The sequence below is a fragment of the Barbatula barbatula genome, assembly GCF_947034865.1.
Source record: "Barbatula barbatula genome assembly, chromosome: 2".
NCBI lineage: Eukaryota > Metazoa > Chordata > Actinopteri > Cypriniformes > Nemacheilidae > Barbatula > Barbatula barbatula.
This window is the reverse complement of record NC_136767.1, coordinates 22,024,327-22,038,893: the sequence shown is the minus strand read 5'-3', so window position 1 is coordinate 22,038,893 and position 14,567 is coordinate 22,024,327. Positions and strand designations below refer to the sequence as shown.

At 39.5% G+C, this 14,567-nt stretch overlaps 1 protein-coding gene across 1 annotated transcript in view; it reads right to left on the bottom strand.

Annotated features, from left to right (window-relative positions):
• The window catches only part of abca2 (ATP-binding cassette, sub-family A (ABC1), member 2), a 52,486-nt gene extending 38,785 nt beyond the window's left edge, over positions 1-13,701 (bottom strand). The window contains exon 1 of the mRNA XM_079486258.1: positions 13,206-13,701. Coding sequence (XP_079342384.1) covers positions 13,206-13,271 — 66 coding nt within the window. The 5' untranslated portion in view covers positions 13,272-13,701. The remainder of the gene's footprint in view (positions 1-13,205) is intronic.
• Positions 13,702-14,567: the final 866 nt, after the last annotated feature.

Sequence of the window (14,567 nt, the reverse complement as noted above, 5' to 3'; positions counted from 1 at the left end):
GGGCAGAGCCTGCTGCCAGCCGCCATGATGGGGAGGAGCAGGGAACGGATGACCAGCTGCCCTCAGCTGGAGGGCCATCGCCGGCCGCCAGGGGGCGGAGGAGGATCGAGCCGTCCACCGAGCGTCCAGTACCATCGCATGGCACCGCGAGGAAGAGTTTCTCGGCTGGCTGAGGACCGAGCGACAGCGTGTCAGGGAACCGGACAATTTTTTTTCTTTTCCTCTCTCCCCTCTCTCGTCCCTGTCGCTCCGGGGGCTCCCGTCTCCGTTCTTTCGTCTCGCCGGTGCATACCCCCAGGCGCTGCCGACTCCGAGACTGGCTCCCCGGGGGGGGAGTAGGTACAGTCTCGGGGGTGCCCCCCGGCCTGTAAGGGGTGATGGGGGTATGTGGTGAGGAAGGCGGGACGAGAGCCGTGACGCGGGGCCGGTGGCGTGAGTGATAAGTGCAATCAGCTGTGCGCGCACCGGTCCCGCATTTTATCACGGAGGAGATTGGGAGCTTAAATGGATGTTCGGCAGGACTGTTGACGAGAGAGGACCGGGCCCGGAAATGTGTTTAGTTTATGTAGGTTTTATGGCCGGCAGTCTACCGTGAGGTGGCTGTCGGCCACTTCCGTGTTTATTGTTTGTTTATGTTTAATTAAAGTTTTATTATTTGAATGTTCGCCGGTTCCCGCCTCCTTCCTTCCCATCTTACGAACTTTGCTACATATACTTAGTATAATACGATTTTATATTTCATTTTGTAAGGGTTGTTTTTGTAAGCACTGTACCAAAAGAAACAGTAGGGATCCGGATCTGGTCTGTTTTTCCTTTTCTCCATTCTTTAATGTCTCTACTTTCTAATCAATGGAGCAGTTTGCATTTTATGCTATTGTCTCTTTACTCTGTAAAGCGTCAGCAATACTGTAATACTAAAATAGCAGATTGATACCATGAAAATCTCTCCTGCCAGAATTCATTTACAATGACAAAATGATTTGAGCATGACAGCAATTCACAACAATATAATGTCCAAGTACAGGTCAGACAAGTGAAGATTGTTAAGACCACTTTTTATTTGAAAGCCCTCACTAAATGGCTTTCAACCAAAAGAGCAGAAATTATGTTTGTGAATGAATCTATTATTAAACAAACATTCATGTACAAACACACCAAACCATTACTGTATTTTTAGGATACTGTTTTAAAGACACAGTTCACCCGAAAATGAAAATCATTTACTCACCCTCAAGTTGTTCCAAATCTGTATAAATGTTTTTATGTTTAACACGATGGTGCCCATTCACTTCTATTGTATGACACAAAACCAATGCAAGTCAATGTGTACTGCCATGTTCGGTTACCAACATTCTTCAAAATATTTAGTTTTGAGTTTTGTAGAAGAAAGAAAGTCATAGCCTACAGGTTGATATGACAAGAGGCATATTTCACGCCAAAATGATCATTTACTCATCCTCCAGTTGTTCCAAACCTGAACATATAGAAAATAATATATGGTTGTCAATAGTGCTCCAGTTTCCCACATTCTTCAATATATCTGTATTCAATATATATCTAAATTTGTGTCGACACCATAAAAAAATGTATACCCTTAATGTTGAGCCATGCTATCATTCTTTAAACATGGGAACTCAGCCACAATGATGCCAGTTTAAGGCTGTAACCTGTGCTGTTGATACATTAGACACTCCCTCAAAGCTGTTTTCCACTCTCTATGTGTGTGAAGATGACAGATGCTAACGCCATGCCGTTGAAAGATAAACCTAATCTGAAGACTTTCTCACTTGAAGCTAAATCATTCATTCGAGGGGTGGCTCGAGCCCGACAACTGAGTTGGCCATAGCAACATTACAACCCTACAAACAGGAAGCTCCTGAGAAAATATATCATCTTACAACCAGGATGTTGAGTGTGTCTGAATCGAAGATGACAGGATCATTTACAAACACCTGAAAGAGGACTGTCCATCTACAGTATATAACATTTCTCTCTCTCTCTCTCCCTTCATCTCCCTCGTTCATCCTCACTCTCTTTCTCCTTCCATGTGTTCACTTTGCGTATGGCTTGATTAAAGTGAAAAAAAGCTTCTTATTTTCTCTCTATCTAAGTGCTGAACTGTGACAGGGGAACATTTTGGCACATAAATACCCTCTGCAGTGAAAAGCATAGACAAAAATTATACTTAAGGTGCCAGTAGAGTGAGAGTGATCCAGGACTATCATGAGTCATTAGCTCATTTTTTGACCAGTGCCTTTTCATGGTGTATGATGGCTCTGAAGGATAGGACTAACCAGCCAATGACAGGACACCTTTAGCAGAACCTTTATATGGGATGTGTTGAGGTTTGTGAAGAGAATAATTAATTTACATAATAGATGGTTTCATCAAACGCACATGCTGGCCTGGAGTTAACTAAGAGTCTGTGTTTGGTTATTATATAACTATTGATTTTAGGGCTGTGAAACGATTAATCGCATCCAGAATAAAATGTTGTGTTTACGTAATATATATCTATGTTCTTTGCATTTATTTTGTAGATATTTTGGAAATATTGACATGTACTCACCAATAATAGTGAATAATATCTTAATGTTTATTAATATTTATATTTTGCTTATGCATGTTTGTTTATGTTTTTATAACATATATATATATATATATATATATATATATATATATTTATATATATATATATATGCAAAGTACACAGACATATATTATGTAAACACAAACTTTATTCTCTAATTGATTAATTGCATGGCAGCCATGTTCATTTTATATTTCATTTATGTTAATATTACTATTATATTATATTTTAATTGTATTAAATTAAATTAAATTTAAACTATTCAATTTCTATTAAAATATAAATTATATATATATATATATATTGAAACTGTAAAATTGTGCACTTTTTTAAATTTTCATTGTTACAAAGCAGCTGTACAAGAAACATATTGACTATAAGCTAAACATATAAGGTTATACAAGTTAAAACAAAAAAGGTGAAAAAAAACGCAGAAGACAGACACAGAAACACAGATTCAAACACACCCACATACAAAACACTCCACACAAACAACAGTCACCAACACACAAAAACGTGAACACAGACAGACACACAGGCACACACACACACACACGCACACACACACGCACAGTGGCCGTCACCGAGAACCACACACCCAAGATAAGGAAAGAGAAATACAGGTCAAGTATTAAAGAGACTACAAATTCCTATATGCCCCCCCAACAAGGAAAACAGTATGCAAAGGGTGGGAGGGAACCCAAAACTCCATTGGAGAAAAACAAAAACCTCAAGAGAAACCAGGCCCAACCAGGGGATTCCAGTTCCCCTCTGGATAAAGCTGCAGCCTCTGCACAAGCTCGACGGTGCTTGCACAACAAGGCAAAATAAAATATAATAAAATTATAGATTTAACATTATCACTAATAATCTAATAGCAGTTGAACTTTTGTAGTGAAGATGGGTCAAGTCGCCGCATCCTTTTTTTTCAGCTCTATCATCTCAGCTCTTGTCAGGTCTGGGCATGAACCGCATCCTGACCGCTGTGGTAACCTTGCAACAATGCGACAAGACTGGCGGAGAGAAGACTACTATTCTGCACTTCTTGATGCAACAAGTACATCAATTATTATTGGAAGTGTTCCTGGTTGCGGCTGATCTAACTAATGCAGCCTAAACCCTAAAATGTATGTTATGGTAGTGTATGCAAGATTAAAAGTCTAGATTTAAGAGAACAGGCCCATTATTTTTCCTAAAGAAGAAGAGGGAGAGACTAGAGAGGCTAGAGAAACTAATCCGCTTATCGCTTGTTTTCTTTTATAAATGAACTGGATAGAAACGACTGCCGCGTAAAGATAAAGTTGGAAAAATATATTAATTTACAAAAATGTACATACAGTAACAATACTTGAACCCATAAAGTCAACACATAAAAAATAAACACGTGTAACCAGGAAGCATTTTTTATTTGTCACAGATAACAGGTGACTCACACAGCAGGTCCAGGAGAGGAGCCATCTATGGCAGAAAACCCCCACACACACACAAACACTGCCCCACGCCTCTGATATCCATCCTGAAAATCTCACGAGCACAAAAACAGATCAATAGGACGACTATGTGACACTCTTTGATGGACGGTTGTGATTCATTCTTCTAAATTTTGAAGTGAGAAAGTAGAGGCGCGGCATCTTCAAGATTAATGTGCCGATAAAAATAAAGGCTTGTGATCCTGGGTTTTTGTTTGAACTGTATCCATCAATTTTTATGATTAACACAACAATGACAACCAATTCATCTTTGCATGTGAGTTTATAAAACAAAGACAGTTACAAAAGTCTGGAAGATGAATTTCAACACTCTGTACAGACCACAGTTCACTTCCTCTTTGCGAAACCTTTTGACAGAATGAGGAAGTGTCTGCAATATTATCATACAGGAACAGAATATAATTTTTAGTAGTTGCCTTTTAAGGTAAGCATGACTTTGACAATTGCTTTAACTACTCTAACCATAAACCTCAACAGAATTCAAGTTTGTTGCATAATTTACACCTCATTGAGACATAATAAAAAGGCATACAATTATTTCTTAACACCAACCACACATACAGTTATTTTCAATTGGCCCAGTAAAAGCCAAAGAACGTCCATGCAACCACAATGCAACACCCTGTCAACTACAACACCCTTGCATCATAACAGCGTGTTTTCCACAAATCACATGCTCTTCAAAACATCTCCACATCTAGTACATCACATCTAGTCATCAAACCCCGTTTACATACAGTATCTCAATCAAAACAAACAAGTCTTCTGTATTTCTACCCAAGTATCCACGTGCTTCCGTTCATACTTGAGTATAATCATACACTTCAGTTTAAGAGCTTTCTGATGAAATGAACTTATGTAATATTGGAGACGCTACAGCATCTCCATGTTGCAGAATGAAGCGGTTCTCTTGATCTCTCTCTGCACCAATTTATGGCTCCCTGCTGAGCTTGGTTTTACAAGGTGAGCGTTTCTGCAATAATTATCATTTACGAAGGCCCATCTCTGACTCCGGACACTCATCGCTATTCAATTAAAGCAGACACACATCGAGCGGCTTAAGGGGTCATGGTTTTATAGCTGATCTTGTGACCGAATATAGGATAACTCATTGCATCCCGAGTTCTGTCCCCCACAATCCTTCTTTCCGGTCTCATTTTATTTCATTCGTCTCATTCACGTCAACGACATTCTATCTCTTATTTTCTGACTGAATTATTTCTTATTTAACACACTGCCATGCTATCATCATAGCCAGTGCTATCCTCTCTCGCTCCTGCACCACTGGCTTACACTTTTCAGCTCTGTAACCACACAAGACGTTTCTGTCCACCAACTTTTCCTGTTCCTCCCGAATGGTTGACCACAACAGCGCTTTCTTCCTGTCGCTCTGTGCCTTATTCATCTCATGTTTATTTCATCCAATCCTCCTTTGGTGCTGCTTTTCTCCCAGGAGTACAGAGAGATCTCAATAATTTAGCAGCTGTCTGAGTAATGCTAGGCTAGCAAGGCGCCCATCGCTGGACAACAAACTTTCAATGCTCCACTTATTTCGTGAGCAAACAGACGATCATCAATATCTGTGGTTGTCATGTTTTTTTGTGTCACGTGGTGACCCGACATAGAACCAGATTTGTTTATTATAAAGGTAGTTCAACCTTCATTTTATGAAGCGAAAAAAATAAGCAATAAGCAAAAATAAACTTTTCTTTCTTCCGTGTTGATGCAAGGAGCTGGCGCTAAAGATGCATATGCATGCGCATGTGGTCATGTCACGGTGTGTGAGGAGAACACAAGTGCAGACAAAATTTGTATTTATTAATAACAAGGGAAAAAGCAAAACAGGAAAATAATCGAGTCACGAGGGGCAAAAGGCAAACAAAGTCCAACTAAAATACAAGGGAATAATCCACTTGGGAACGGGGTAACAAAAAAAACCCACAAGGGGAAGATCACTGACGAATACTCACTAGAGTCAGGACTAGACACAGATGATAGGCGCTCACAGGGATAGGCGCTCCAACGGGAGGCGAAGTTCATGTGACGCAACAACACTACACAAGACAAGGGAGATAATTACAGGACCAGAACACAAGGCAGGCGAGGGGCATTAACCAGAGCGGAAAACAAACAGGGTGATAACAAGGTGCAAGTGGGGCATGAACAACTAACAAGGGACTAAACGATGCGGCGGGGCTTACACGCGACAACGGAGAGAGCTGTAATGTCAGAACCATATATGTCCCCTCCACACAAAACACGTGGCTCTGTCATGATCCTGCCATTAGACTAGAAAATCAAGACAAAAGGAGGCAGAACAATGACAGGTCACTTGTCAACGTGCAGAGGAGACCAACATGGAAGAGAGAAAAATAGTTAAATTAAAGTGTGTAATAAAGTTCCATAGAAGGGAAGGAAGGAGGCGGGAACCGGCGAACATTTGAACAATAAAACTTTAATCAAATAACCAATAAACACTGAAGTAACTGACCGACAGCCACCTCACGGTAGACTGCCGGCCATAAAACATACACACACTAAACATATGTCCGGGCCCGGTCCTCTCTCGTCAACAGTCCTGCCGAACATCCTTTTAAGCTCCCAATCTCCTCTGTGATAAGATGCGGGACCGGTGCGCGCACAGCTGCTTCCACTTATCACCCACGCCTCCGGCCCCGCGTCACGGCTCTCGTCCCGCCTTCCTCACCACAAAGTGATTTCAAACATATCTGACTTTCTTTCGTCTGCAGAACACAAAATAAGATATTTTGAAGAATGTTTTTTACTGGCCCCCAGTCACTTTCTATTGGTTTTGTGTCCATACACAAGAAGTAAATGGGGGCCAGTGTTGTTCGGTTACCAACTTTCTTCAAAATATCTTCTTTTGTGCTCTGCGGAAGAAATAAAGTCAAATACGTCTGAAATGACAAGAGGGTGAGTAAATGTTTGTAAAAGAATTTTCTTTTTTGGGTGAATGATCGTTGAAAAGTATTCTCATTGGTTCATAAACACATTTTTAAACTGCCTGTCTTATCAGCAAAAATAGTGATGACTCATCATGTACTACACAGATTTTTGTCCAATCAAATGGTCTCTACAACAAGAGTATCCTGCCCACTCCACCTGCAGTCAAAGGAATAGATCACCCGAAAAGAAAAATTCTTTCATCATTTACTCGCCCTCAGGTTGTGCCAAACCTGTATACATTTCTTAGTTCTGCTAAACACAAAGGAAGATGTTTGGAAGAATGTCAGTAACCATCGAAACTAATCCCCCATTGACTCCCATACTATTTATTTTCCCTACTATGGCAGTAAATGGGGGATGAGATTCTTCCAAATATATTTTTTTGTGTTAAGCAGAACAAATTATTTATACAGGTCTGGAAGAACCTGAGGGTGAGCAAATGATGCCAGAATTGTCATATTTGGGTGGACTATCCCTTCAACAAAGCAGGTGTAAAATAATGTTTCATGGACAGAATTAAATATGTCCCAATGAGTTCGGATATGTCCACTTTTTAAACGAAAAAACATTTCCTGTTGTTTATGACTATCAAAACAGACATGCGATCCCCACCAAAAACAAGTACTGATCACTCCAAGCTGATCACTCCAAAGAACTGCTTTCCAGAAAGTTCTGTATAAAACCGGTGGGTGAGCGCAGAGCTCTGCCATTATGTTAATAATACTGTTGTTACACAATCATCCCACTGTAGTAAATGCTGCTCTTTTTATCACATCAATGAACGATGTACACACTATTCAACATCTATTCACACTGTCTTAAACCGCATGTATTTGGGTAGCTGACAAATAAACCATATCCTATTGCATGTGACAGCAAAAACTGTTAATAATATATTATTTTACATTCTTAATATTTATGTGTATAATATAATATAGTATAACAGAGCTCCAGCTTAGTTGTTAGTTATTTTTTCTCAAATTGCCATCACACTATAGGACACAGGTGGGTCCCCATTTACACATTCAGTTCTTATAATAAACACCGGATTTCCCAGACATACCGGTGCTAACAAGGCAGAAAAATAATCATGTTAGTTTCAACTAAGCTTAGCTTGCAGCTTTTATTTCTGTGTAAATGATTTGCAGTATGATTTTCTGTCTCGGCAGAGCATAAAATAAATGACACAACATAAACAGTTAAGCAGATGAGATCTGATGGTTCACCCAAATATACACATTCTCGCATCATTGACTTTTACTCACCCTCTTGTCATTTCAAACCTGTAGGAGTTTATTTTTTCAGCAGAACACAAAAGAAGATATTTTGAAGAAAGTTGGTAACCGCACAGCACTGGCCCCCATTCACTTCTATTGCATAGACACAAAACCAATGCAAGTGAATGGAGGCCAGTTAACAACATTCTTCAGAATATCTTCTTCTGTGTTCTGTGGAAGAAAGAAAGTCATACAGGTTTAAAATGACAAGAGGGTGAGTACATGACGACCCAATTTGTATACTTTAATAGTATGCATTCTAACATTCTATCAATTTATGTTGCAAAATCCCACCACAATGCATTTTAAAGTGCCATTTTCAATCACAATCCAAAGAAATCTCCATTTCAATCTGCTTCTGCCACAAACCTCCTTTAAAATAATTGAATCATTATGTGCATGTCATGCATAAAGGAATTAGCTCACCACAGTTACAGGCACACGCTCAAAAAGAGCTACGTAGTGCAGCATAACTTTCTTTATTACTTGCTGATTCAACAGTCTTTGAACATTTAATATTTCTCATGGACCTTCCAATTTAATTTATAATCTCAAAAAGGAGCCTCGCAGTTTGCCAAACTCACATCGTGCTTCTGCCAAACCCGAAGCGAAGACTACTGACGTACTTATTTTTCTTTTCACTGACAGGCAAAGAGCAACAAGATCTACTGTAATACCATTATGTAAACAGAATAATCACACTAGCTATGTTAACATGGACACATCGGATTGAATTTATTCCGATTTTGCAATCTGAATGTAGTGTTTACATAAAAGGTATATAAAGTGATTTGTTTGATGTGCGTGTTTACATGACAAGCTCCAAATCTGATATAATCTGCTGACATGAGCACACCGCACAAGTGTTCACCTAAAAACATTTTTTACAGTTTATAAAGGCAGAGTAATGTCTTGTGCAGATGAAGCACGAGCACATCCCATGCGGTTTTACCATGGTAAAACCATGACAAAACTACCAAGACCTACCAGAGCGTCTGGAGGCAAACAATAATTAAACTAAAGGTTTAGCAGAAGCTAACACCGAACTTTAGAAGTGATAGTATGCAGATTCATTTAGGCCTACCGTATCAGCATTAACGGTAAAGAGAGACGAGCACAATGGATGGCGGAATCATTATAATAATCACAAAACAGCTACTCAAACAATGTTATAAGCACAGATGTATTTATTTACTGTCACTGACACCAGCATAATAATGTACAACTCAAAAACGCAAAATAATGTCTACACATCAATGGAGCAAGGTTGTTACAGCGTACCATGGTTAAACCAGTTAATCCTTTCAAAGCACATGTAAGTAAACGATAAATAAAAGAAATGATCGGTAGCCTAATACAAATATAAATAACATATTATTATTACATATTTTAGCCTATGTTGGTACATCTGCAAATGTATCATGTAATAAAAAGAAATTGAGAAATTGCGGTTAAAAACTGGGAAACAGTTAAGACATTTTGCAAAAAAACATTAATATTTTTTTTTTAAATGACATGTATATGGTGATTTGTACCGCTTTGTCAGTGTGGCGATCAGGGCGGGACGAGGCCGTGAGGGAAAGGAGCGAGGCCGGGCATGTGAGTGATAATGAGCGTCAGCTGTGCGTGCGCCGGTCTCGCATCTCTCATGGAGGAGCTTCGGGAGCATAAAAGGAAGAGCGACAGGAGTGTATGACGAAAGAGGACCAGGCCTGGACTTTATGTTGTGTTTTATAATGCTTGTAATATACATTTTAAGTTCGTTTTATTGTTTGTTTATTTAATGAAATGTTGTGTTACGTTCGCTGGTTCCCGCCTCCTTCCTTTTACTGTACGACCCAGTGTCGTCTTTGCACATGCGCACAAGTTCCCATTTTGGATTTTAATCTGATCAAGTGTTTACATGTCCTATAAAGTGGATTACAAAAGGCATGAACCACCCTTTGCAATCCGACTGATATTTCAATCGGTTTGGGCATTTGTAATCTGATTGACATGTCTATATGGAGAGTTTTTATTCGGATTGGACTTTTAATAGGATTACATAGGTCCATGTAAACGTTGCTGTTGACTGTATAACAAATGCTAATGTTAATATTGTTGGCGTACAGTATACAGCCTAAGTGGTCGCATTATTTAAGCACATGATGTCAGCAAAAAAACTCATTCCACGTGTTCATCATAAATATTATTAATTTATTTGAATAAAAAGAATAATGCAACAACACAATCTTCCCTCATACATCTGCTAAATTATTCATACTAGAATCTGCCTTTCTATTAGATGAGATCACTGCACACAGCCAGCTCGCAGGGCACGTACTGTTCATTGTACAGTCTGCATGTATAATCCAGACAGCTGGGTTTTTTATGGTGATCCACAGACTGCTGTCTGCGTTTTGATGGTTTTGCATTCTCGTTTTTCAATCTATCTTTCTCCCTCTTTCTATCTACGCGTAGACAGGGATTGAAGCCCACAGAAAGTAGGTCAGCTTGTGTTGTATTTGGCATACGTTTAAAACAGACGATGCATTAAATCAGCAACTTTGGGTAAACGGTCATCTCAACTTCAAACGTACACCTTTACACATCCAATAATAAAGACTGAAGTGTGTTTTTCATACATAATAATAATAATTTGTGACACACAATACTTCCATATTTACTCTTGAATTATTGATGCTCATAATTATAACTCTGAATCCTTGTCAAATAAACAATTTTAGTCTTTCACCGTAGTAGTAAAGCAAACATAAATGTAATTGCTCGACATAAAGCTGTTATCCACCAATTGCATCCTCATCTACAGGCTGACTGTAGATCTGTAAATCCTCACCTCACTCTCAGATGATAAAAAAAACATCACCACAACTATAAATCTACATAGATGAAAATACACTCTTGACAAAGCTGGCAGCATTCAGCAATAACACATAAAGGCATGCAGTCAAAGGAGAGCTGAACTCACTGCAGCTCATTCATTTAGCATCCACAGCACAGAATACACCGAAGCCCCCCCACTGCTGACTAGCCACTTCTCAGGGTCCATCAATCTGAAAAGCTGTCAAACAACCCCCCTAAAGTGGACCTACTGTATGTGATCAAACCAGCCCATTGACGTAACTGTTACTATTCTTACCGGGGTGATCCTTACCTCTGGGGAGCCTGGTGTCTGCTGTACACGTGAGCTGACGCATAATGTTACAGTTTCTAAAAATACAACATAACAGAGCACAGGGGTTCCAGGTAAAGACAGAGGAACAATGTGTTAGCCATTGAGGTAAAAAAAACGATTTTTCTCAACCGAGTGTTCCGGAGGGCCCCTTGAGATCCCACTTCTGAGATCCTACTTCTCAGCTATTCCTAGATGTGATTTAGATAGTCAAATGTATCCCTGTTAGTGCTTTTTATACATTTATGCGCATTGTATATTATTGTCAGAACACTGTAAATACTATGCATATTGTGCTTTTTGTATTGTTCTACAGTTGCAAAAAGGGACAGATTACCCAAGAATGAATAACTCACCCTCAAGTAATGTCTTTGTTCTGTTGAACACAAAGAAAGATATTTAAATGAATGTTACCAAATGAGATTTCTGGGGCACCATTGACTACCATAGTTAGAAACAAATATTGAATATTCTCTGTTCTGTTAAACAAAAAGGAAGAAATTTGGAAGAATTTAGGAAAACAAAATGTTCTGGGGCACCTTTGACTACCCTTTTTTGACTACCCCAGAAATGTCAGCGGCTAACATTCTTCTAAATAAGTGTTCAACAGAACAAAGAAATGTATATAACTACTTGATTACAACTAATTCATGACAGACTTTTCCCTTTAATCATTCTTCCAACCTTCCGATGAGTTTTCATGGCTTTAAGGGATTTTCGCAGCTAACACAATATACATAGTAGTACTATATAAATAATGCACCGAAGAAAATATACAATGTGCATTCATCTCTAACTAAGAGCTGCTGTGAATAATACCTCTTAAGTTTTTGAGGAAAGGTATAATATTTTAATAAAGCTTGCAACTTTGTCATTGTCTTTATTCCTCTTTAAAAACAAATGTAATGCTGATAACACTAACGTAACTCTGTTATTCAAGACCTTGGCATCATTGCATCATTTATGTCAACAGAAAATAATCTATGTTAAAAGACCACTGTAGTCACAAACACAGAATCTTTCACCACAGCTTCTTTACGTGAGAACTGTTTAATTAGTTTAACACTATCATAAAGCAATTCAACAGTTTATAGTTCATCTGCTTTCCATTCTCATCCACGGGCCAAGGCTTGCCAAGGCACCACAAGGATAATGTTTCCTGATAGTTTGACATCAGTAGATGGCTTGTCATAAGCCAGAGCTTTTGCATGCATGTGTTTCTTAAACTCCCGAATTGAGGTGAACCTTACAGGGGGTAAAATGGTGGCTCTATCAACATCAGCATCAGTGCAAGTTGTGGTGACAACCTTAACTAGGTTATTCGTGGGCACCACAACCTGCCGAGAAAAGCGGGCCCGCCCACGATCACAGTCGAACTACCAGCAAACAACCTGTAGTTTCTAGACAACCTGTTAGTAGGTGATCGGCTGTCACGACAACTTTACGTAATTCCACCCAAGTTGCATCAACACATGTGCAGACAAATGAACAAACGCAGATAATGCAAGACTGTGATGCATTTGTAACATGCACCTGAGCTTGCGTGTAACGTTAGATTGCACGTTTTGAAAACGCTCGATCCACGACTGACGCACGTCCGCGCTCGTGCATCTCTCCGAACGACGTTTGCCAAAACAAAAAGACACCGAGGCCTTCTTTTAAAAACACGACATTTCAAATTCGCGATCCACGTGAACGAGGACACTTACCGGACCTCTTCGCTTTAAAGTCACGTTCTTCCACAGTAGAAGGTGTAGCTGGTGAAGAAATCCCATTTTGGAAGAATGGAGAATCGCTCCCGGTGAAGTGACAATTATGACCTATTCATCACAGTGTTGCTGTTCTGCACTTTGTCCTGCTCGATGCGTGACAAACCCAAACATCCTGTCATAAAAGGGCTGGGTTTGTTTGAACAAAACGCTCTTTAGGTAGCAGGAGATCTACTCGCATCTCATGAGCAGTGGGCGGAGAGATGCTCGTGTCGGCTTCGGCCAAATGTGGTCCAGAGTATAAACCTTTCTTATGGTTTAAAGAAACTTAAAAGCGAGCCGTGCCAAGTCGATCAGATGCGGTTTTATGGTAATCTAGTGGCCGCCTCAGCTGTATTCCTGATGCGCTGGCTGACGAATCCTCGTCATTCTGCGACGCCTAGCTATTTATAGTAACTCCATCGATGTGGAAACATGTTTTAATCTCGCCGGGATCTTTATTTCTGCGATTAAGATAATCCCCACTGGCAGATGTCCTGAATGCACAGACTTCGGCGGGCGCACATCTGTGGCAGTCGCGGGGTGGGTTGAAGGTTATGGTGTTTGATCGCAATACAATATGTTACCGAAAAGAGTTGATGGTGATAAAAGCGAACAGCACCCTCTGCAGTTCAACACTTGATCAACTGTGTTTTATTTAATGGGATAACAAAAGTCCCTCAAGTAACAGTTTGTAAAAACAAATGAAAAGCAATATTGATGTAATTGTATTTTCACTGTAACACAAAATTAAACCATTATTAAGGTCAGATTTACTGCGAGTTTTAACTGATGCAGTAGTGATCGTCTCTATCTAAAGGCTTGAAAGCTATTTCACACAATATTTGCTTATTTTATTTTTCATAACAAACGATCTTTTCCCCGATTTTTATGTTTAATAATCCATACGTAGATTTGTCAGTCACGCTTTTCTTGTAAAATTCTCAATACATATAGCTTCATCTAGTGGCTGCAAGTAGGCTATTACATGGCTGGACAACTTTGATTCTCTCACATCACACCCTTCATCATGTCATCATGACTAATATTCCACAGATGAACGACATTTATTGGCATTTGTGTTTATATTTTAAACAGGAAGGATGAAGATTATATGACAATCCACATCAGTACTGCTGCTCGTACAGTTCTACAGTACTGCTGCTCGTACAGAGCACCGAGCACTAAAACATCCAGACACAGGAAGAGCTTCTTTCCTCAGGCCATCTACCTCATGAACAGTTAAATGTTCACCTTTTGCAATAAATGTGTGCAATATTTTTGTGCCAGATTTTTCGTATATTGCACCTTAAAATGTGTACA